The 26,886-nt window shown below is 35.1% G+C and overlaps 1 protein-coding gene across 1 annotated transcript in view; it reads right to left on the bottom strand.

Annotated features, from left to right (window-relative positions):
- Positions 1-295: 295 nt before the first annotated feature.
- The window catches only part of LOC124373976, a 75,719-nt gene continuing 49,128 nt past the window's right edge, over positions 296-26,886 (bottom strand). The window contains exon 15 of the mRNA XM_046832313.1: positions 296-516. Coding sequence (XP_046688269.1) covers positions 403-516 — 114 coding nt within the window. The 3' untranslated portion in view covers positions 296-402. The remainder of the gene's footprint in view (positions 517-26,886) is intronic.

Raw genomic sequence — 26,886 nt, 5'->3', positions numbered from 1 at the left:
AAGTTAACAAAAATTAATTTTTATTGTTCCATATCAGAATCATAACCCAAAATTGAAGATCCAGTATTCGATAAAAAAAAAAGAAATAGAATATAAAAATGAAATGATCTGAAATCCAAATAATTTAATTTTGTTATATTAAAATGATAATATCAAATTCAAGTTTACTGTACGATAAAAACTGCAAACAACGGACTTTTCATCATTTGAACGAATAATCAGCAGTATTGATAAAAAAGAATAATTAGTAGTAAAAACTGAGAGCCAAAGATTTGTTCAAAATACAGACACCAAAGCATATTAATATATTTAATATTTTACAAAATCTTCATGCACATAAAATAATAACCACATATAAAAATGTTGCTTCCAAAATATTGATATACTATACACAAGTAAACATCAATAGTTACTTTTCTTTCCACCGGTGATTTCAAATATTATCTTCCTCATTTTCTCAAAGTCAACCAGCTGATTTTCAAGTGATTTCATTTGCACTTTCAGATTTGATAAATCCTGAAAAATAAATAAATTGTTGTCTTAACTAAGAATAATCTTTTATGGCACTAAATGTAAACAATCATTCCATTGTTTTAGAGAAAAAACAAAATTTTATCATAGGAAACAGCTGTTTAACTAATGATTTCAGCTTAAGTTTAACAACATTGTTGAAAAGGCATGGTACATTCCGTTTTAAGATATGAATAATATGAGTGTAGATAGGTTCAAAGATTTACGTAACATTTCTAGCTAACACAAGTCTTCATTCATCAATTCTACAGTCAACTACCCATTTTCCAGAACTGGATAAACTGAATACCAAGTAAACTGTTGAGGCTCAGTAAATATTTACAGCCTTTTGAAAGCCATTAGGCAGTTAACCCTTTGGTATGCAAAATTTAACAGAATTTTAGCATCTAGGAATTGAAATTTTTGTGTGGTTAGGCTGTTTTTGCAAACAAATTTAAATAGCTTGAGTTCTAAAGGAAATATAGATATAAAAGCTTCTTCAAATTACACTACAAGTTTTTTAAATTCATGATTAAAATACTATTACATGTATATATATATATATATATATATATATATATTTACGGAAACAAGGCACTTGATGGTCCTGTGTTATACAGCGACCCATGCAGGTCCATCAAGCCCCCTATTTAAACCTTCATATAACCGTGTTATGAATTTTTTCTCAGCATACATTTATGTTTTATAACTTGCTTGATAAATGTATGCTAATATTTTTTAATATATAAAAACTTTTGTCCACATGCTGGTCCGCGTGTAATGAGCGGTCCATGTTGGTCCTTTTTATACACCGTACAATTAAGCGGTGCATGTTGATCCGCGGGTCGTGTGGTTGGTGGTGGGAGAAAGAGGGGAAGGGACCTGCATCTGCCTTTTGATTGTAATATATTAAAAAGACCTGTACTTGCCTTTCGTTTGTAAAACTCCAAGTTGTAAAGCATTCATTTCACATATTTTATTTCATTTTAAGGTAATCAATAATATTACCTTAGGTGAAAGTAACAGAATATCTTGGATAATCATTAATATTAAAACATAAATTGCTGTTGCATCTGATCTGTGGCCTCCTTATTACCCACATACATTTATTGTATTTCATAATATTAAACATATATTTCAATAGAATGACATTTTATAAATCATACGCATTAAAAATATTTTCAGTTTAAACTATTTCTATATTTACAATTATAAATAGATATGGTAATGCGCATGTTTTAATGTAAGTAAAATTTATCTATGCTGTGCATTTTTGTCATAATACTGTTTTTTAATTTGTTAATGGGTCGCGTTTCTGTAGTGAATTTAACATAAAAGTTAATTGACAGTGGCTGGTTTACACACGGAGAATATTATGCCTCAAGCGTCAAAATTATTGCTGGGTAGTTGTGTGTTCAGCAAATCAGCGAAAGGATTACATTGAAATAGATAAAATAACAGCTTTATTTTGCCAGAACATTATAAATTTTAAAGCACTCTTCACAGTATTTTTTATTTTAAAATTTTAAACATCTACATCACATATATCACCCTAAAACACTAAAAGAATGTAAACATTCTACATTAATATCATTTTAAAAATAATACACCAATCATCAATGATGAACTTAAATCTAAGAATTGTTTTTAATGAAACTAATTTTCGAATATGATCAGGGACCAGGAATGTATACATATATAGACCTACTAATTCCATACTAACTGCTGAATTACATCTACCCATTTATACTATAAGATAATCAGCAACATATTTATCTCCTAAAATTATAAATACGGAATGAAATGAAAAATAAAATTTGTACATTTTATAATAAATCTGCTATAAAAAATTTAAATATAACTATGTGATATTGAAGGGAGTTGAATTCACTAAAAGCTAAAAAATAAACATTATACCAAGTTTATAAAAATAATTATGTCTTAACATGTGGACAAAATCTTGAGCTGATCTTGTAAAATATTATTAGTTCTCAGGTACTGCACTTAATTGTAAAGTTTTAAAATTTCTTCGTTTTTCCTAAATGTTTTATAGATTTAAGTGCGCACAAATTTTATTATTTTATTAAATTCGCCTATTTTTAGGTCATTGGCACCTTTAACAATTTTAAGAATACAGAAGGCCAATGCGGAATACTGTTTCTTGTTACCCCTTTTTATTGGCCCTTTAATTTGTAAATATCGAATGTAACATGAGATGTTAGTCTTTCACTACTTTAGCCTATACTGGTTATGGTTGTATTTTATTTCACGATCATACTAAAATTTACTTCCTCAAATTACATATTAAATGTTTGATTGCAAGAAACCACTGAGCACTAATTTAAAGTTACTGAATTTGGGAAGAAATATTTTGGTATTATACAATGAGATATTACACAAGCATATCTCCATATAGCATAATATAAAACCATAAAATGTAGCTAAGGTCTGTTCACACTCTACATTCACAGATGGTAAAACCAACTCTTCGTTATACTCTGCATTAAAAGATGGTACATTAAAGCAACATAGATCTTTTCACATTCTAATTCTGTATAATTCTGTATTAAACATATCGGAGTTAGTTAATAGTATACGAGGGTGGTCTGAAAAGTTTGCTTTCTGAACGTGAAGATGGAAGGTTCGTTAACAAAAGCTACTGAATTTCGTCTTTTGACAGTTACTAAAAAAAGTTTTAGCTATTTTCGACGTGCCGTTTTTATGTAACAGTCGAGTCAGTTGATGTGAGTGTTTTTGTGGTATGGACACGATTATCGTGCTGCCATTCTGCACAATCATTTACCTCAGTGAAATTTTGGGCTGCTTCATTTAAAAATATCCATAAGATCTTGAGAGACGATGAACGTTCAGGACGTCCAAAAACTGCAACTACCCATGAAATCATCGACAGAGTTAACCAAATGGTGCTAGACGACCACCGAATTAAAGTAAAAAATATATCAAAATTTAGGCATGAGAAAGCTGTCCGCGCATTTAATGTCGCGTTTGCTCACGTTAGATCATAAAGGTTCGAGGATGAACATTTCCAACGCTCTTCTGGCGCAGTTTAGGTAAAATAATCCAAATGCGCTGATTAATTACTGTAGATAAAACTTGACTACACCATTATACACCCGAAAAAAATTACATAAGGGGAACAGACTCAAAAAATAAAAAATGCTGCTTCTTTGGTTAGGAAAGAGATGACGACTGTTTATGCGATATTAATAGAATTAATTTAATAGATTAGCTTCAAAAAGGAAAACCATTACAGGAGCATACTATCCATCATTACTTGACAAGGTAAAGGTAGACATTTTTAAAGAAACGCCCACATTTGTAGAAAAAGAATATAATGTTTCACCAAGGCTACGAACCTTCTCGTCCCTTAGCGGTTATGATGGCGAAAATCCATGAATTACGGGCTTAACTGCTTAACCATCCGCCTTACCAGATCCAGTCCCAAGCGAATTCTCTTCGTTCCTTCATCTCAAAATTGCGCTCGGAGGACAATGTGATCGTCAAATGAAGAGGCAATCACCTTCGTGAACAATTATTTTTCAGAGAAATATTCCGAGTACAATTTTTACGATTTACAGAGATGGTATCGCTGATAGAAGTGTGTAGAGTGACAAGGAGACTATGTTGATATTTTTATTTCACAAATTATGTCATGTTTGTTAGGTCGGACACTTTTCATACCACTCTCGTAGATATACAGCATTATTAATGGCTTTTAAGACCTACATACATTGAATCTAGAAAATATTTGCCAAGTTCATAAATTAGGACCAAAAAACGGATGAATATAAAAACTTTATTTTTGTACGTAATTTAGAACTTTAGGAAAGGAAAAAAATATATTTTCATAAATAATTACTTATTTAATATAACACATACGTATCTTAAAAATGTCTATATTTAAATCAAATATAATTTAACAATTTTATTATGAATAAAATAAAATATTCCCACAAGCGACTTTTCTACCACGTACGGTAAAATGTATTATCCTTGATTGATGCCTGATTGAAATGATTTTTAGGCCTGGATATAACATGAAGGTATTAATAATATTATAAATGGAAAATTGCTTATGTTTGTTTGTTTTGCTTTCACGCTTTAACTTTAACCCATTGTACTGCAATTTTACGTAGACATTCTTAAGGTTCCTTGGATGAATATATGCATATTCTTATTTCGAAAATCTCTTCGGGCTATGCCCTACTGGTCTCTAAAATAGCTAAAAATTCCATTTTCCGCCCCCGTCTCTACAGTTACAAAAATTAGTTAATTAAAAGAGCCTCTTAAATGTCAACTCTTGTAAAATATTATAGGTGCGAATTTTGAACATTGATTATTTTATGATTATCATTATAAATTTCTTTGTGTTAGGGAACCGCCCCAAATAGAGAATGGCGTGAAAGTACCGATAAAAAGGTTTAAAAATATATATTTTTTAATACATATCACCGTTTTACACACCTAATTCTTAAGCCGAATAAGGCTGCTTTAATCATATGTGCATTGCACTTGATCAGGGGGTCTAGCCTAATAAGCCCTCCCCCCCAATTCTTTCACATTCATGAAAACGAATTCAAGATATTTCTATCGATTTAAACACTACACGACACAGTAATAACAGCTAAATATACTCTTATGAGATAAATATAGAAGAGGTTTCCAATGTTGCTTGATTTTGAAACTTCAACGCCTTAGTTTTCCGTATATAGTTGTTTTAATTAAATCAAAAATTTCCTGAAAAATAGTAACACTTACAAAGTAATATGTTTTTTGTTATGGTTAATGTTAGCAAAAACAATACGAATATTGTCCTATTTGTGTTATTTTTACTTAATAATTAAGGTTAATAACATGATGTTAACAAAAATAAAAAAATGTTTAACGTATTAAAAATGAGAAATGAAAATAATAAAATAGTTTCAGCTTTAAAGAATTTCCCTAAGATGTGAACCTGGCAATCAGCGATAAGATAGATGGTCGCTTAACATTGCTTTGCGGATACCAATACAAGAATAAATGGCAGATTTTCCAAATAAACCTATATAGAGCACACATAGTAAATATTGTAACAGTTATGAACGAATGAAGATTACTCCATATAAGAAAAATATCATATGGGAAATCCATCGCTCCTTCCCAGGAAAAGAAGCATCGCTATTAAATGCTCCTAATCTCTGTTATGTATATACGATGGATAAACACTCAGTAAATCGCGTTAAATTACTGATTCCATCCTAGAGTTTAGAATATTTGTTTGCACTAAGTCTGGTGCATAAATCTTAAAGCAAGGCGTTCTTAAAAGTGTGTCACAAAGTTCTGTGTCTGATAGTACTTATGATCCCTAACCAAATATGTCCTATAAGGAACTGAGACCTATTTGATTGGATTTAAACTCTATCAACATTTAAACGCTACGGGACACCAATGCACATTACTGTTTCTTATTTACCATTAAATGTTAAATACATACTGTAACTTTTGATGTTAACCTTTCACTGAACCCATTTCGTTTATAATTAACTGCATGTTATCCAACGATCATACTTGAATTCCTTTCTCCAAATAACATATAAATGTTTCCGTCTTATTGCAAGAAATCACTATATACTAATTTAAAGTTACTAAACACGGGAGGAAGTATTTCCTCACTACATAATGAGTTACATCAAATCATAGATACGAGCTTTTCACATATTACCTCAATATAAGTCGTAAGGGAATAAGTTAATAATATACGAATACAGCAATATTACAGGATTTTTACGATTAATATATGTGTAAATGAGAAAATATTTGTGATGAAGTCCACATTAAACGGCCGATGCCGATGATAAAAAAGTGAATTTTGTACTGTACGTAGATAAATAGTAACTTCAGGACGTGACATTTCTTAATTTTAATGATTTGAGAAAATTAAATTTGTTAAGATTAAATATAGCTTTAAAATGTTTTTACAAAATATATAAATAGTTGAAAAATGTTTTATAAATAAATTCCTGACATTTTCTTCAGCCAGACTACTTGCACCTACTTTAAAAATTCATATCTTTATCATTAACAGTTTTTAGTTCTGGTTATAAGATGAATCTAAACAATTTTTTAATACCCAAAATTGCAGTCATTAGGAATAATCAAAAAGTCAACCTTAAAGATCGGCTGCCAACACAGAGTTAAGTGGGAGCGAGCGTTAGTTATTGAAGTGTTTTAGAAAAACTCATGAATGAATCCCTGACCAAGTGCAGGAGGTGCTGACGACGGTCACGGCACGCAGGACAAGAGTACTGTTGTCGCGTCGTAGTGGTAGTAAGAGTACTATATTGGTCAGCGGGGCGGATGTTCATTCTTTGTCATTCGACTGCTCGCTCTCTCTCGCCCACTCGCCCTGTTCTTGACAGAAGACTGGAAGCGAGTTTCCTCGGTGTCCTGCACCTGCACTGAATGCACTGTTTGCTCTGATCGCAGAGCTGAAAACTGTGCACTGAGCACCGAAGTAATAGAACCTGATCTGTCATGCAGTAATGAATATACCGAGCCAGCACCGCAGTGGTCATCTATGCATTAGGTTCAAGATGCAACCTAACCTATACTTCAGATTGAGAGCAAGCAAAGTAATTTCCTTCCTCTTTTCAATCAGCTTTCATTACGTCCTCTCATGAATGACGTGGTAGGTAAAGTCAATCAATACATTAGAACAACGTTACATAAAATTATCGCATGACTATTTAATTTTTTTACGATGTAAATGACACTGTAGACAGGAAAAAGTGCGTTAGCTGAATGATGAAGTAGTTAATAACTACGCATGTCTATATTTTAAATGTAATTAGGATTTTAGTCCAATGTAAATTTTCATGATAGGCAGGAGTTTGGAAAATTATTGCTTTATGACAGATTTTTGATTATATTGCTATTTAATTAGCCTATTGGAATGGAACATCAGGTAAGTTGATATTATGTTAGGCCAACGGTTTCAATGGTTGAGTGTTCTGAGTGGCGCGTTTATTATCTAGAAAGCGATAGCCTGGAGTTATAAATATCAGGGAACTGCTCCAGAGAGAACAGCTAAATAAAACAATACTCTTGAATTGAAGACGATAATTATAACGCAATTATAATATCTTAACAGTGCATTAAAAAGAGTATTATAAAATGTTTTCTAACTGTGTGGTATTTGTTAAAACCTTTCGAGCAAAATAAAGAGTTTCACAAAGAAATGCTAATTTTCCACAATATAAAAACCATTTGATACATAAAAAAATCATTATAGTGTGTTGATGATTTAAAATAAATTTAGACATACTAGTATGCACAAGGGGGCAATTTGTCAGGCCAAAATATTATTTTTGAAAATGTTGAATTAATTGATAGTAAATTAAATTAAGTTAAATTTACCCCTTTCCTAAAAATATCACAGCTAACAGCTAAGCATTCACGAAACAAATATTTACCCCTTTCCTAAAAATATCACAGCTAACAGCTAAGCATTCACGAAACAAATATTTACTTTTTGTATGTTGATAACTTCTTCTTTAGTTATTATTTATTTTATGAATATCCTACACAAATAATTACTCAATAGAAAAATATGAGGTATTATTAATCTATAGTATACAATTTTGTATACAAGGTTTGTGTGCAATACGAAACAAAGATATTAGTGTTATTACCACTCTCTGGCTAGTGTCTAACCAAACTCTATAGAGTGACACAGACCATCATGAAACTCAGTGTTCCTCAAATAGATATGAAGCTTCATGCACAATTTCAAGTCAATAGCACATTTAGTTATCGGAATGTCGTTCGGAAAGACAGACAGAGAATCATAAAGTTTTTCCAGCCCCTCGAGTTACAGGCTTCACTAATTTTGAACCAATAGCACTAACACTATTCATTAATTTAATAAATTTCTAAGGTTTTAAATTTGTTTGAACAAAATTTTTGAATTGTACATAAACAATGTTACATTAAATAAAATCTATCACTAAATCTTTAAAGCAGGAATGTGTGTCTTTCCGTTTGTATCTCGGGGAGATCTATAGAACGGTAAATTTAAAATGTGGGAGGTTTATACAATCATATTTAGTATTATTGCCAGATTTAGGAACTACATTGGCTTTTTGTGTCAATAAAAAAGGTCATGGATGTATTTAAAAATAAAACTATAGACTTTAATAGATGATTCTACGAGTTTTTTACTCCGGAAGCAAACCGATATGAACCTCTGGAAATTCGTCTGAGTCGTCCCGAATCTGCTTTGCCGGCCGAGTCTCGGTAAACAATATAAGAATATTTCATATTACTCTATATTTAATTCTTATACAACATTTATCAAAGGTTTTAAATTCAATCCTATCCTTCCCCATCAAAAACAATACCATACTTTGCTGCTTTTTTTATTAATGACATTTTAGTAAATCATTATTACCAGTTTTCCTTAAAAAAAATTCTCAATAAATATTATACATCTTGTCACTTTACAGGAAAAGTTAAATTTTTCTTCGGCGCTCAGTGCAGGACACTGTCAATATTAGCACTATCAACAAAACATTTACTGTATTCTAGATTTAATGGAACTTTACAGTATAAAACATGTAAACAATAAAAACTCAAACCACGAAATTACTTTATATGTAGCTAGATCGGGGTTTGACTTGGGATAATCACATCGACCACGCTTGTGCAGAAATTGCATCAGAAATTTTTGCTCTTCGCAACTTGCCACAGTATTGCTCCATCGGAGTCTTGAAAACGGCATATTTTTGCCTAATCTATCCTCATCTAGGGTATGGAATTAAACTCTGGGTAGCTGTGCAAAACACAAGTTGGAACGGGTCTTCATTCTCCAAAAAAGAACTGTGAGAATGATTTCTGGTTTGAGAGCCAGAGAGTCATGCAGAGATGCTTTTAGGGAAGTCGGGTTACTGACTCTGTCCTGTTTCTATATTCTCAAGGTGATCCTTTACTCCAGATCAAAGTGCGCTTTGTTCGAGGGGGGGGGTTTCACCATCATGGCAGTAGAGGTGATAACTTTCGAGTCCAACAACACAGAAGAAATGCTTTCAGAAATTTGCCTTTTCAAGTTGGTGTCGGACTAATACCAGTATCCCTGAAGGTATTAAACAACTAAATTTAAAGATCAGTTCAAAACTATTTTGGTGCCAGAGGCATTTTACTCTGTTGACGAGTTCATGATGAATCGCTGAGACAATTAAGAGCACAAAAATTCACAAAATCGTTTTGTCACACCCTGTAAACGTTAATAAAATAATAATAATAATCTCTTTATTGTATTATTTTAACAATTTTTACATCGTATCGCAATAGCCAATAGTTAAGTAAATTTACACGATTTTATCTACACATTAACGCAACCTCATATTCACAATTCACACAATCATTCAAGACACAATCGCATTGACCTCAGATCCAGCACTCTCAAACATCCCAGTGGCTTATCATGAATTTATCAACAGAGTAGAAAGCCTTGGACACCAAAAGGAGATTGAGACGCGTTTTAAATCGATTTTGATTATTGGAAATTTTGATTTCTTCAGGGAGCCTGTTGATTAATCTGACACCAGCTTCTTGCGGTAGATGTTGCGCTAATGTCAATCTGCGTTGATGAGTTCGAAAGTTGTCCCTGCCTCTAGTGTCATATTGATGACCGTTCCTGCCACGAATCAAGATGCACCTTGATCTGCAGTACATGATCACCTCAAAAATATAGAGACAGGGCAAAGCCAGCAATCTCAACTCTCTGAAATATTCCCTACACGACTCTCTGTAATTCAGATTTTCAATGATTCTGACAGCTTTTTTCTGAAGTCTAAAGACGCGCTCCATTTTGTTTTTTGCACAACTTCCCCAAAGTCTAATTCCATACGCAAAATGAAGATGGATTAGGGCATAGTAGACCATTCTAAAACTTCTGGGGGAAAAAATTTGGCTAGATTGCGCCGAGCATAAATAGTTGCCCCTCGGTTCGGGCCGGCAAAGGACGATTCAGAAGCCTGGTTCCTGGAAGGACTGCAATTGTTTAAGTTTATCTTCTGTGTGAACAGAGCCCTTTCATAGTTCCGGGATTTTAATATGGAAGTGAGATCATTAGATACCGTCAATATCTTTATAGCTATAACGAGAGAATAGCTACTGAGTGGTTGGTAGGTGTTCACATTATGTTCGATTGATTTCGGGTTATTGAAAAAACTTATCTGGAAATTCTTTCACCGTTCTTTATTTTAGAGGAATTAGTGATTTTAGTTCATCCTGCACAGTTTGTATGAATTGCCAAACTAGGAAGGATGCGTTAGATTTAAAAAAAAAAGATTGCTTATACGTGTTAGGAAAATAATTCTGTTTTATCAAGATCCATTTTTGCACATATTTAATGTAATCGAGATTTGTAGTAGTATTTGGATAATATATAACTAAAAATGTAGTTATCTCAAATAAATATTTTCCCCGTGAAAACGATTGTTTTTAACACTAAATATTAAACTTTGAATAAATCACTATTTACAAATAGTTTAAAAGATTTTACCAATGTGTGAATTCCTATATTTTAAAAATTATTAGAATAAAAGTACCAACTATGCCTACCCTCGAATAGCAATGAATTTTCTACAATTTGCGAGCGGATGTGACAAGTGTATCATTAAAACATGTGACATTTGAGTCAAACAGCAAGAAGAATTAAATCAATTCTTGATTTGCTCATCATTTTTAATTCTTCATGCTCAGTTCATGATTCTTAAACCTTTTATCACCGGGTAAAAAATATACATGATTATTAAGCATACATTCAGTACAACTACGTACCTGACTGAGCAAGTACAAAAAAACGGGGCCATCACAACATACGTAATTACTGCAGCTGCCGTCTCATTGTCGTCTGGTAGATCCAAAGATCGCAGTCGGCAAGACAAATTTTAAATTGCTCTGTTATCTATCTAGTAGATGTATACATAAATGATCGGAAGATGCGGCTTTGCTATCGTCTGTTCAGTAAAGAATGACCATCAGTGCACTTTGCTATATCAGGTTGGTCGGCCATAAACTTACCGTCATTAAAATTATATAAACACCATGGTTTTGATATGAAAAGGGGTTTTTGGTTATAGTTTAAGGGGAATTCATTTTTCATAAGGTTTCAATGTGATATCAATGCAGCAGAGTACGGTGGCCCGACCTAGTTGTAGTGTTAGCGCATTCGTTGCCGGACCTAAAACTTTGAAGTAATAATAGCGCAAAATCAATTCTCCTCTGTGACCGCTGCACCGTTTACTAATACAATCGTTCTTCTCTGTACCGATTTCCTCCTTATTCTGTTTCATAAGATCCTTGTATTGATTGGTCACCTATGTGGACGGACAGAATACGACTAGTAAGGGTCTCTTAAGAAATTGGTATGCAAGGCAAAATCTGCAAGGCCCCATGGCAAAATCCTACTCAGATGCGTGGCCGGAAGCCAACTAGCATTACTTCTTAAAGCAATGAAGTTATCTAGATTCTTAATTCCAGTAATTTCCAGTTTTCTAATGAGATTTCTTCTATTAACGGAATCAAAAACCTTATCTTGGTCTAGGAATGTCACTATAACGTGTTTTTTATGTATGTGAAATTAACTTAGTAACATCAATTAAAGCATCGGATGTACTTTTTTCTTCTCTAAAACCATAATGTTCGTTAGCTACAATGTGAAATTGCTTTAGGTAACTTGGTAACTGAATTCTTACATATTTCTCGAGAATCTTATCTATTTATGTCAAAAGTGACATTAGTTTAAAGTTACTGTGTTGTGATTTTAGACCAGACTTATATATAAACAGGTCAGTCTTATAGTATTCAATCAGGGGGACTTACGGTAGTATGTTTCAGTCTATAGGCTGATATATGTTTTCTAAAAATTAAATACTTGAATATTTTTCGTGATATAGCATCTCAATTATCTGTTATTAATTAATTTATTATTGCAATTATGTTGCTTTCCACAACTAACACATGTTTACAAATCCAGAACAAAGCTTCAGAAATAGAAACTAGAATTATATAAAAATTAAAAAATTGAACTTACAAATTTATAATCATTTAATTGTTTTCTTAAGTCCTACATTATTTATGCCTCAAACCTCAAAAGTTATCTGATCGGAAAGACTTTACTGTTTGCATAAAGTTCTCGAGTTCATTTTGATATCATTAAGAGTTTCACATTTACTTTATGATAATATTTTGTTATTATTAGTCTAATATTTATATATTGTGGAATTTAATGTAAATATGTTCTTTTATTTAAATAAAAACTTAAGTAAATAAAAATATACGAACTTTAAGTCAGATATTATGATAACAATAATATTATGATTAACATGATATTTCTTTACAGTGTTTGTGGAATAATGGTTTTTGTAAATATTTGATTAAAAGATGGTATAAAATAAATTACATGGGTTATTACGTAACTTTTTGTGTGTTTTAAGTCACTACCAAAGGGTTGAAGTTCATTATTTGATTTTTAAATGTTGGTCAATTATAAAACACCTTTTTATAAGCGACAGTGTCTTCTTATATTTGTCAACCCCTAGAGGTAACAGACGTACTTGTCATTCAGAGAAATTATAAAGCACAAGTTTTGTGTTTTACTATTATGTCAGCTGTTATAGTTAAAATATCGAAACAAATAAAAAACCAAACAGAACTACGAGAGTGTGATTCATTGTTTGACAACGAGTATACATTCTGTTTAACGTAAGTTAAAATATAAGCCTACTTTGAATGTTTGTATCAATAAGGGGAGGGGGGTTACCCCAAAAGCCTCCTGGATACGCCTTTGGATAGGAACGGTCATATAGGAATATAGGAAAAGTTGTACGTTTCGCTTAACATATATTTTATCTAAAACAAATTATTTTGACTGATAAATGCAATACATCACTGTCGTTAACATAAGTAAGTATTAAATAAAACGTAATGGCGTTCTATGTGCTGTGCATGTAGTGAGGATGTTTTTATATCTTAAATAGATATATTTATTGTAACGCCCATGTGTTGTTTGTTTTCTACAGTCTACTCATTCAACACTCCGTAAATTATTTATACAAAACATTGTTTGCATAAATGTAAAGATCAAATGAGTATATGGCCATTTCACAAACCTTCCATGAACACAAATCTCCCCGTAAGGGAATCATTCACCGGAAATAACTGTGACTTTGGTTTTATTTAATATGGTTACTGCACCGTAATGCCTCTCACCCATAAAAAAACACATCCGCTGGTCTAGTGAAAAATATAGCGGGCATACATTGGAATGACCATTTTGGAAATCCCCATTGCTTCATTATTATCAACTTCTGTAAACTGCGGTTCATTGATGTAGAACTGCTAATTTGCTCAAGTCACCCTACAGCCCTCTTTCTAAGAAAGTAATTATAAAAGTCCTTTGAACAAATTTTGACCGTGAACGTGTTACCCCTACGATACCCTTAAATCTTTTACGGATATTGGTCTTATTAAGTACTTGATTCTTGAGTGCTATTATCGTGTTTGTTTCGTCCTTTAACTATATCAATGCGTTTGAACAAAACAATCTAAAATTAAAATATATTGAAATATTTGTATAGAAATCAGATAAACTAAACTTTAATTTCATATAACTTGATTTCCCTTAATTTATTGAATGCACAAAAATACACATTATACTTATAAGGAGCATAACGCTAAAATATATCGAAATAGTTCATCTCCAAGTTTGTATTGTTTGGTAATAAATCCACCTGTCATTAAAATATATTTAGGGGTTAAAATAAAAAAAAGTCTAACATACAAATATATTATGTCTGAAAAATGCTTGGTTTAGGAAAATTTGTTTTCTAAATTATCATGTTCTCCTAAATACTAATAATATCCTACTATGGCCATTATAGTGATTTATCCTCATTTAAACTAGGAAGTTCAGATATGGGGGAAATATTTGATCTGAACATAATTTCATTCTCAAGGTACTATAAAGCAATACGGATATTTTTTCACGAAATATTATAGGTCTTCTTGCAAACCACTGTTTAGATAAAGCAGTATTTGTAACTAAATCCTATGATTTGTTTCATTAGCACATAGGAACCTTAGTTTTTTTATAGTTGTAGCAGCGAACATTTCCTCTTGCCAATGGCACAGTGTAACGGGTCGGGATCAAGCAACGCCGAGCGTGGCAGCTGCTTGGATGGGTAACTGCCGTTTTAAAATTGGTCATAGCAAAAATTTAAAAATATGATTATGCTCTTATACCATAATTCAATAGTTAAAAACCGTAAAAAACAAACAATATAATTCTTTGGGTAAATTTTGGATTGCCACTGAAAGAAATGTAAACAGTCAATACGTAACTTAGTAGTTTCAGAGGCGTAAACAATAAACGGCCAGTAAGAAGATATATTTTATATATTATCATTCAATCACATTCATTACTCTAGATAAATTTAATGAATATTTCCTGTTAATAATGAACGTACTTGGGAAGTCCGCCCAAAATCATGATCATTACTTTACCCTTTATAAAACGGGATTACTTTTCCAAGTTTGAAAGTGATTGGGAAAATGCCCTCATTAATATTCTGATTTATTATATGAAGCAAGGGAAAAATTAAATAGGCCAAATAAATTTGAAGGAATTAAGCTAGAATGTTATCACTGCCGGGAGCCGAGCCGCCCTTCATATCCGTGAATACGTGCTGGAGTTCGGGGCCCGTTATAGATTTTAGCCGGAAGTAAGCGTCCACCAGGTACTCAGTATTGTTCGTGACGACCCAGGTTACAGGAAAAACCGGGCTAGGCTGTCCCCGACGTTCGCGTAATATTTCTTGAATAAATCTGCTTCATCTTTTACATCGTAGAGTTTTAACCTTTCGTTGACCCTTGATTGAAATGATCAATTAATTGGAATCCTTTCTTTATCTTTGTTTATATCCATGGCTTTTGAAATATTTCCCACATATTTTAGTTTTTCGAGTAATTGATTTTATTACAGTAATTACCTAAATTTTTGAGGAACTGATTTTTTTGTTAAAACGTCAGGACCATTTGAAATTGGGTTTTCAACGCAGTGTCGAAAGGTTGTCTTTACAAACGGTAGCTCATCTAATTTATCCAAGGTATATCATATGCTCCTCTTTGTTTGAAGGTTATTTTTGACGATGGAAGGATTGTGAAGGAAACAGGATTTTTCCGGACATTTGCCATCGTTCAGTGAAACAATTTTACCATCGTTACTGATTTCTTATATCATATGGTTAATAAACTGTCTACTTATCATCAGAATGAAAATTTTTAACATGTCCATATGATAAAAGGTTCTAACATATATAAGAAATACATGTATGAATATAACAATAGGTGTATAGAATAAGTAAACTGAAATAAAATAAGTTTACAGGTATATATTTAGTAATTCCGCACTCAAATTGTTGCGAATAGAGTGAGTGAATGTTAGAAATTAAAATCAGACGATCAGCATACCTGATTTAATGTACCTGAACTCGTTTTATATACATGAAGAATGAAAAGTGAAATAACAAACTTTGAAAAATAATTTTTGAAAGCAAAACTAACTTTTAGGCTCTATAAAATGAAACATTAAGGTCTTCGAATCTGTACGTATTAAAATCCTACTGATAATCAAAGTATACTGTCAAGAAAGTACACACGAGCGCGGCACTGGCATAGACGAAATTTTGCAAGGTTTTACGTCACAGTTTTGTTAGAATTAGTTACTGAAGAACACTTTTAAGTTACCGATAATGAGTGAGTTGGATAGTTTATTTATCTGTAAGTTTTAGCCCTAAACCTAGTCGCAAAACTAGCAAGGTTAGACTTGCAATACAACTGTGCAACTCCATTTTTGACACAACCATAGTGCAACGAGCCGTATGAACAAGAAGTAACTACCACATCTTGTCTACCTGCGTGGCAGCAACAGTAGGGTCGCGGCACTGCATCTCAGTACACATTGGTTCGATTCCCACCGACAGAAGCACCTTTTTGCTGTAGAGAAACTGTTTTTATTGTTAATCTAATAAGTTTTATTTCTTATAAATTTATTACTTAGATTCTTTTAATAATCGTGACTTTTCATTTTATCTATTTATTTATTTATTCATTCATTAATTTATTATTGACAAAAATATGCAATTTACAATAGAAAAACAAAAACCGGGAAACCCTGTATTTCTTTTAACAATTTTAAGTACAGACAATATAGAATTTTAAAAAAATGGAGACATATCTTGGCGATGTCTCGGAAAACATTTGCAGCGCATCGATTAAAACTGATCCAAATATAACGGCACTGACCGTTTGCTATAAAAAACACAGCGCTGAACACCCAGTCACCATGCGTTCGCTTTTGTCACCGCTGTCCAGGACTCAGTCTGCGACCGACGCTGCTTCACCTACTCCGCCTGCATCTAACTCGCCGCCTGCCTGCAGGCCCGGCGACAGGGGGGGGCAAGGGGGGCAAATGCATAGGGGCCCGGGGCCACAGGGGGCCCGGGCCGACTAAAATATGTATTTTTATTTTTTTTTTATCATTGCCCATTACCATCGGCCCAGGGCCCTGTGCGGTGAAAATATTCAGGAAATAACATGGCAATGTTAATTTAAACTACTTTCTTTGCTCCGATTTAAAACCAATAAAATTGTAAACACTGAGGTGGCGCGAACCGTTGTGGTTGTGGCTGTCAGACGTCGGGCCCGGGGTCCGCATCGCCCAGACGCGAAGGCAGTGACTCTTCTCCACCCCCTCCCCTCCCGGCCCCTCCCCTCCTTGCTCACTACAAGTTGCAACCTGAGCGTCGGATGACAGTGATACCGACACGATAATAAACTAATGTTTCTTTCAATCTTGCATTTCTATGCTGGTTGCTGGTGGTAATGGTTTTATTAAGTTATCGTGATTGGTTGTTTTTGTACACTTCTAGTTTTAGTTTGTTGTCGTGCTTAATTAGGTTTGTTGTTGTTGTTGTTGTTGTAAGGAGATTGAGATTGATTTAACCGTGAATTAAAGAAACATACAGGTGAGTTAGTAAATATTTTTATCATTTAATTTTTAGAAAATAAGTTCCAAATTTCCGAAAAAATTAAAAAACTGAATAAATTTTACCATGGATCCCACATTTGATTGCGGGCCCTGTTACCAGGATCAGGCTCAGGGCCCGCTCCTTCTGTTCACTTGTCATGCTGTAGGGCATAATTAAAACATGAGATTTTTAATTTTAATGTAACGCAGATTTTTATTTTAACTGATGATTATAATATAAACATAATAAAATAAAAATTGTAAAATATATAAAATTAGGGACAGAGCCGGGCCCCCAGGGGCCCAGGCCTGGGACCAGGGGTCCACCAGCCCAACCCATGTGGAAGCCATGATTTTTACCCCTCATTATAAATTTGAATTATACAGTAATCAGTTTTCATAAAATAAATTAGGCTACAGTTAACTCCCGATTATCCAAGGGCTGGTTAACCTTTTAAGACGATCAACAAGGTTCCATAACAGCAAAAAATACAAATAAACTTAATTATTACTGGGCTGCAAAATTTGAGACGTTGTAATCGTCTTATAAACGTACCTATGTAATAAGACGTGAAAATTATAAATGTTACTGACGTTACTGTGTATCTAAATCTAAACTAAAACATATGAGGAGTAGGATGGTTAAAAATTAAAAAAACAACACATAAATTCGGTTTGCTACTGCTACTGAACGTCGTTTTAAGTTTCAATTAATCAAGTTTATCCTATTAAATCAGAGAGAACGACGGCTCATCGCTCACTCTTTTGTGGTTGTTCACATGCTTGTATGCAGTATGCACGTTAGCACGTAGAAAATATTATTCAATGACGACATAGTTTGGTATTGTTTCGTGGTTGGCTCGTTGGCTGATATATTGGTTGTTATGACAACCAACTTGAGGCGACGCATCGCATCACTAGTTGCGCAGTTTTACGAGAGGGAATGGGGAGTGAGGACAGGATAAACAGAGAGAGAAACAGGAAGTAAAACCCCCAATATGTTGGCAAGACAGGTAAACAATAGAGATCGCTGGGTGAACGTCTTAAAAAACTTGACCTTGGAAATCTGAGTGAGAGCGCAGCAAGCGATACAGTATCCGAAAATAGCTCAATGACTCATCACATCCCCTCACGTGTCCTGTGATTGCACCTGTCGGTTTTTGATTAGTTTAGCCCAGTTTGAGATACATTACTACTTTAAACGCAGCGTTTGATAATTTACATTCCGTATTTATTTTAGCAACTGCTCGGTTTAGGCCTAGTAATCAATACTAATTTTTAATTGTCTAATAGTGTTTATGATCAATTTGATACATTTTTAAATTTGTATTTTGATATTTAGGTTCTAAAATTCTATTTCAAATATTATTTTATGATCTGCCCACATCAATTTATTATTCTTGACTAATCCAAGATATTTATTTTTAGGTCCATTCACAGTATTTTATCATCATTTCGCATAAAAAACACCGTTATATCTCAAAATGGACACTTACAAACATAAATCTGGTGCTCAAAAACGTAAAGAAAGGCAAAAGAAAATTGAAAGTTCAAATAAAGGATCCAGGACATTATTTGACGTTGGAATCAAAGTAGACGTAGCTACAACTAGTTCTAAACAGCGGCCCTAACGACCCTGGCGCCGCCAGGGAGAAACTTTGCGAAGTTTCTCACAGTTTTCATGAACACCCTATACTGAAGGACAGCGAAGATCTTGAAAGCTGTAGGCCTAATGCTGATGAAGGAGAAACAATGGTAGATAGCTTTACCTCAGAACCTGATCCTAAAGATGATATTGTTTTGGAAGATCACAATCGTGACATTCTAAATGCTAATGTAGATTCGGGGTTAGGAACTATAATTACCAGTTCAGATTTGGGACTTCTGAAAAACAAGGTGGTGACTGACAGTGTGATTGAGACTTTAGTGAAAATGGGTCCATCTTTGATGCCGTCAGATCTGCCAAGTGATGGAAAAAGAGCGTTTCCAAAAAACGGTTCTTTTTTCAAAAAGGCCGAACGGAGAGAGCGTCAGAAGAGATTGGCTTGTATGGAGTGAGACTGCTGAGTTCCTTATTTTGTTTTTCCATGTAGACTTTTTCAATAATAATAGTGGGGGTGAAAAACACGATTCAAATAAGTCAGTTTTGTTAAGTAACGATGGATGGAAAAAAGGAATATGGATGGCGGAAGCTTTACAACAAGCTACCTTTGCATGAAAAACCAGCGCTTCCCACAAAAATTGCTACATCCAATGGAGAGAGTTAGAAAAGGAGGCTAAGTGATGGATCAGACATACATTCTCAACTCGACTCAGAACTGGCTTCAAGAACCAAATATTGGAGGGATATATTTCAAAGATTGCTCTCCGTGGTCATGTTCCTTGGAGAGCGAGGATTAGCTCTCAGAGGGACCTCTGAAAAAATTGGGGATCCCAACAATGGAAACTTTCTGGGTCTGATAGAGCTGTTAGCGGAATATGACCCTTTACTAAGAGAACATATTGCAAAAGTAAAAAAGGCCCAAGAAGAGGGAAAACGTGTTTCAAGCTCATTATCTGTCTAAAGACTCTCAAAATGAATTCATTCAAGTTTGTGGGGGAAAGAGTTCGACAGAAGGTATTGGAAGAAAGGAAGAAATCAAAATATTATGCTATTATTGCTGACTCTACCCCCGATGCCTCACATACTGAGCAAACAACGTTGATCTTGAGATATCTCTTAGATTGTGAATTCAGAATTTAAAATTTGCGAACGATTTTTAAATTTTGTTGACTGTAACAAAAAAAACTGGAAATGGATGTGGCTAAGTTGATTATTAGCGAGCTCAACAAACACTCAATTCCGTTGAAGGAATGCAGAGGCCAGGGGTACGACAATGGATCCAATATGGCTGGAATATACAAAGGTGCCCAAGCCATCATAATGGAGACCAACAATTTGGCTTTTTATAATAACTGTGCCGCACATAGCCTCAACCTGTGTGGGGTTAATGCTGCTGAATGCTGCGAGGAAGCTACAACATTTTTTGGCATGCTGCAAAAGACGTATAACTTCTTTTCTAGAAGCCCTCAAAGATGGGAGTACTTAGAAAACAGAATAGGCTCTTCTCTGCACAGTATTTCTCAAACGAGATGGTCAGCCCGAGTAGATAGTGTGCGCCCTTTCGTAAAGCATTTGCCTCTCATCATCAATGCCCTCAATGATTGTAAAGAACTGAATCTATCTGCAGAATGCAAGACAGATCTGAAAAGGGCTATTGAAATATCTACAATCGTTCGAATGTTATCATGATGTCGACAATATGGCTAAAGGTGCTTGTTGCAATAGACAACAAAAAATAAAGTATTACAAGCCCGATCAACAACTCTAGACGTTTGAAACAAAAAAATCTGAATGATTTAATAGAGGAACTAAAAGTACTGAGAGACAGATGGAGCAATCTCTACACTGAGGCCAAGCTAGTGGCAGGCAACATGGCTGAGAGTGTAGATTGCGAAACTGATTTTAAGGAAAAAAGATTAAAGAAAAGAAAGATTTTTCATGACGAAACAAGGGACGGCACGGAACATCAATTAAAAAACGAAGAGGAACGTTTTAGGATTGATGTCTTCTTCAAGATCTTAGACTCAGTCTTAGGGGGACTGTCTCAGAGATTCGAGTTTGCTGGAAAAATCAGCAACCTTTTCCAATGTCTTTGGAAATATATTTGAGGAAGACGACAGTTTTATTGAGCAGCAATGTTTGAGTCTGTGTCAAACATACAAAGAGGATATTGAGATGGAAATTTTAAATGAATTTAAACATTTGAAATCGATTCATCGCACTAACTTGGGGGAACAAACTCTTCAACCATTAAGTCCTAATAAACGCTCTAAGGAAGAACAAACTAGATAGTTTATTTCCAAATATCACTACAGCGATCCGGTTGTTCTGTTGCATACCTGTATCTGTCAGCCCAAGGGGAGAGGAGCTTCAGTTTGATGAAAAGAATTAAAAAGTGCAAATCGTTCTACGATGACGCAAGACCGCATGAATGACCTGAGTATTCTAGCCATGGAGTCAGATTTGGCACGTAGTTTGAAATATGACGACATTATAGAAGACTTTGCTGGGGAAGAAGGCCCGACGAGTTGTGTTTTTAGTCCATGTTTAATGTTAGTGAGTAACATAGCCCAATGTTTCTTTATTAATTTTTCAATTTATGTTTTGTACAATGTTCATTAGGTTTTGTTCATTTAATTTTTTTTTAGTTTTGTTCGTTAAGTGATTGTTCAATGATATTTAGTTTTTGTTTCATTAGGTTTTCCAGGAACCTATCATTAAGTTTTGTTTTCTACTAAAAAGGAGAGCGACACGAGTTGAACTTTAATTTTAATGATTTTATTCTTTGTTAATTATGTTTTGTCCATTTAGTTCATTAAGTGTATATTTTTTTAAGGATGGTGTTTTTGATTTTAATTAAGTTCAGTGAGTTTTGTTTTGTATTGATTTATAGTAAAAAAAATAATCACTACATAATTATAAACCTCAATTCTTTCCATTTGTTTAGCAACATTTATTTATATAACTTAAATTGAAGTAAATACAGGAAAAATCACGGATTTGGCATAATTTTGAAGAAGTGAATCATTTAACAAATAAGTAAATCAAGTAATGGAGTAGTAAGTTTTGGAATAAAATAATGCTTGCTATGTTAATATAACCAATATGGGAATTTTGTTCTAACGTTGGGGGGGGGGGGGTGAATTTTAATGTAAATTAGGTTGGTTGCCTGTTGAATCTTTGGGGGGGGGGGCCCCGGTCTTCATGATTGCATAGGGCCCGAGAATCCTGTCGCCGGGCCTGCCTGCCTGCTCCACGCCTGGCCCGGACTCTGCGCTGAGCGCCACTCCATCCAAATCCTCCACATCAATCAGTTCACCGGCGGGCGAGACTACTGCGTTCCAAGCGTCTACGGGAGAGAAACCGACCCCTGTCGCTGCAACAAAACCTGACCTGCTCGCTACTACAAACTCACTCGAAGTGCCTACGCCTGTCGCCTCGTCGGGAGCATCTGATGCTGACGAACTTGCGTCAAAAAACTGCAGATTAAAGGAGCAGATAAGGCAGCTCAATGTCGATCTGATGAGGGTTGTCGATCATTCCATTAAATCGGACACAAGGCTTCTTCGGTATACAAATGACATTTTTGTTGCGAGATCTTCGCTGTCCGGAGTATCAGCGGGAGCTTCTGTAAGAGACTGCGCTGTTCAGTGCGAGCCACCGGTGACCACCTGCTGTCAGGTCTCACAGTGCTCCGAGACTCGCGACCTCGTCACCAATCTGAGGACAACTATTCAGGTACTCGAGGCAAAGATTGAATGTCTACGGGCCGAGAGGGAGGTCCAGGGGTGTTCCTGTGGCTACTCTCAGGCGACGGGTAATTGGATTGTCTGTTAAAATAAAAAATATGTTCCTATTACGACCAGCAATAGATTTGAACCTCTCGAAAATACAAACGAAACACCCATTCTCCCATTCTCAAAACCATTGCAACCACTAATGCAGCTCAACAAAAATATCCCCGTTACAATAACCTGCAACAATAGTAAACCATCCGGCCAACACCCTCCTCCAAAGTCTTCTCCTGGTAGAAGGCCAAAATTGAAAGGCAAAATTAAAAGAGAGTTGCTTTCCTTCAGGAATATTGTGATTGAGGGTGACAGTAATACCCGTTTCCTGGCCCGCATTGTGCAGCGCCGCGTCTCATCGGCTGCCAAAGTGACTGGCATATGTAAGCCTGGGGCCAAACTCCTGAATGTAACGTCCAGCAGCCCCTCGCCTCCCTCTAGCTGCTTCATCCTGCTCGCCAGAACCAACGACATCGCTGCCGGTGAGTCACACAACATCTATAATCGCCAGGAAGAAAGAGTCACCGTTCGACTGAGTTCGGCCGATGTCATCTTGGCAATGATCCCTTATCTTCACGATCTGCTCGTTAGCCATCCTGTGAACCAACTGACCATTCTCGCCAATTACTACATAGAGGAGCTATGCGTGAGACACTCAAACCTCAAGCTCCTCGATATCAATGATATCGGAAGAAACTGGTTTACACGGATGGCATGCATCTGCAATTGCCGGGTAAAGAGCTGCTGGTCGAAATGAAAGTGGAGGGCTTGGTTGCTGCTGTCGGACCGCCTGCTGCGCCTGAGTTGTCTCTAACACTGCCTAGTGCCCGCTGCCTCATCTGCTGCAACTGATACCTGTGAGTCGCTCGCCAGTCCTGCCCAGAACCGTCTCACTTCATCAAAGCTACTTCGCCTGTAAAACCTGACTGACGAAAACAATATTACGCTTTCCTGTCAAAAAAAAACCAAGAGCCTATGACGAATTGAAAACGAGAGAGGGGTATCAGATCCTGTTATTTATTCAGAACACGTTTTCAGAAACCACTCAAAATTTTCATAAAATTTTGAAACTCAAAATTATTCACCTAAATGCTCAATCCGCTACCAATAAGTTAGAAGAGTTGGACCTCATGTGCGATGAGCGAAAACCTGATATTATTGTGATATCGGAACACTGTTTTACAACCGATCAGCATTTAAAAAAATGCAAAATTATGAATTGGCACATATTTTCCTTCGTTCCAATTTTAAGGGAGGTGGTGTGGCAATCTTTGTAAAAATCCACTTGAAATTCGAAAAAAAAGTAATTCATACTCTAGAATTTGATTTTGAGGCTGCTGGTATTAATATAACTTTAAATTCATCCGAAAAAGTTAATATTGTTGAAATATACCGTCCAAACAACAACCGAAGTTTTATTTCATCCTTTTTTGGAAAACCAGAGAGCCTGCTAACCAATTCAGATTGTTTTCAAACAATCAACTATTTCTCTTAATTGGCGATTTAAATATAAACGCACTGGACCACCCCGACCCCCACACTCGGCGGCTGCGTGATATTCTTCAATCTTTTGGTCTAAATTGGTCAGTGGACTCTCCTACACGAGTATTTGCCACGACGAGTACAACCATCGACAACGTTATCACCAACATCCCGAAAGTTGACGTTGTCGTGTTCAATCCTGCCATCTCTGATCACTTCGCTCAGGAGATTGATTAATGGATTTGATCCGGTGACTATGCTTGCAGAAAATACGGTCCAAAAAGCTCTAAACCCTCAAAATATTAACGAGTTAATTTATCACCTTAAGCGAGAAAGTTGGAATTGTTTAAATAACATTCAGTGTCCAAATAAAATTTACACTGTTTTTAATGAACGCTTTCTCTATTATTTAAATATTTCATATCCTTACAGAAAATTTGAAGTACGCAGTAGGCGATATAAGAATACTTGGGTTACACAAGGTATTCTCACATCTCGTGAAAAACTCAAATTTTATCACTCAATTTTTATTAATACAAACAACGAAAATTTTCAAAGATATTTCAAAAATTATAGAAGAATATATAAGAAAGTTATAAAAGCTGCTAAAGCCTATGAATTAAACAAAACATTAAAGAATGCCGAGAACTTTTCAAAAACAGCATGGAAAATAATTAATTAATCCGTAAAACGAGAACATCCTATACAAAAATCAAAACAATGTTTACTGCTCGTTGAAAACCAACTTACAGATGATCCTCAAAAAATTGCTGACGAATTTAACAAGTATTTTGCCTCAGTTGGTTCGTGTGATGAGTGCTTCACTGAAACCCTCTCCCGCAACCTTGGTAGAGAACCGGTATCGTCTATGATCTTGACCCCTGTCGATGAGGCTGAGATGGCTGGTATTGTGCAAAAAATAAATTAAAAGAAATCTTGTAACAACAGTGGTATGTCCATGTGGTTACTCAAAAAATGCTCCAAGCGTATCTTGACTCCACTAAAAAAGTGGTGAACTCCTCATTTCTATCTGGAGTTTACCTGGATGATTTGAAAACAGCAAAAATTGCCCCGAAGTTTAAGAAAGAATATCCTCATCAAACCAAAATTTTTGAATGAACTACAAAGTTTTCTGGAAAGTTTTGACATACTGTGTCCTGAAAAGTTCGGCTTCCATAAAAACAAATCAACAATTGATGCGGTTTCAAGTCTTGTGGATATTGTTTACGATGGTTTTGAGAGACGGGCTAAGGTGCTCAGCATATTTATCGATCTTTCTAAGGCTTTTGACACTGATGCATCAGTTAGCGACATGGAGAATACGGGGTCTACCACACAGGTGGATCTCGTCCTACATAAGGATAGAGACCAGTGCGTGCAGATCTCAAATGCCATGTCAGGAAAATTGAAAATGGCAAATGGCGTCCCTCATGGATCGATCCATGGGCCAGTGCTTTTTACTATTTACGTTAACAATTTAAACTCATCGATCCACTATGGAAAGGTGATTCAATATGCTGACGATACGACTCTCTGCGTTACTGCAAATTCTTTGCAGAAGCTTGAAATTAATTTATTTGTCACAGTGAATTCATGCATTGAATTTTTTCTGAAATCAATTTGTAAACAAACAGCTCAAAATCAAACACAATTGATTTTTGTCTGAGACAGCGTGAAGGTAGTGCACGACCTGCTGTCCTGGTAGATAACAAACTCTTAGAGGAATCTGACTCCATCAAATTCCTAGGGATGTACCTAGATCGAGGTCTGACCTGGGACAATCATGTTGAAAGTGTTTGTTCCAGAGTAACTTCAGGTTTGTATGCTTTGCGGAATCTGGCAAAACACTGTTCTCACGACATCCTGAGAATGGCTCGGGGAAAGACTCTGGGGCAGCTGTGCAAACAACAAACTGTGTACGAATCATTTCAAAATTAAAGAGAAGAGAGTCGTGCAGGAATGCCTTCAGGGAGCTTGGTTTACTGACCTTGCCCTGCCTCTACATCTTCGAGGTGGCTGTGTTCTGTAAATCAAAGAGCACATTGGCTCAGGGAAGGAACATTCACCAGTATGAGACAAGAGGCAGGAACAACTATCGCAGTCAACCACATCGAACGGTGGCGTCTCATAATTTGCCATCGCAGGCTGGTGTTAGGTTGATTAATAGGCTCTCTGAGGATCTTAAAACATTGGCAGTACCAAAAAGTTTAAATCTCGTCTTCAATGCCTATTGGTGTCAGGTGCTTTTGACACGGTATGTGAGTTCATGGAAAGCCGCCTGTGAATAGAAAATTAAAATTGAAACACGTTTTAACAGGATCCGATTAGCCATTGCATGTTTGTCTGGATGAGGAACTTTTTGTATGTATAATTGTGTGTGAATGAGTAGATAGGCTAATACATTGGCTAAT

Source organism: Homalodisca vitripennis, chromosome 1 (assembly GCF_021130785.1).
Source record: "Homalodisca vitripennis isolate AUS2020 chromosome 1, UT_GWSS_2.1, whole genome shotgun sequence".
Classification (NCBI taxonomy): Eukaryota; Metazoa; Arthropoda; class Insecta; order Hemiptera; family Cicadellidae; genus Homalodisca; species Homalodisca vitripennis.
The sequence above is the reverse complement of the archived record's forward strand: the minus strand, read 5'-3'. Positions and strand labels throughout refer to the sequence as shown.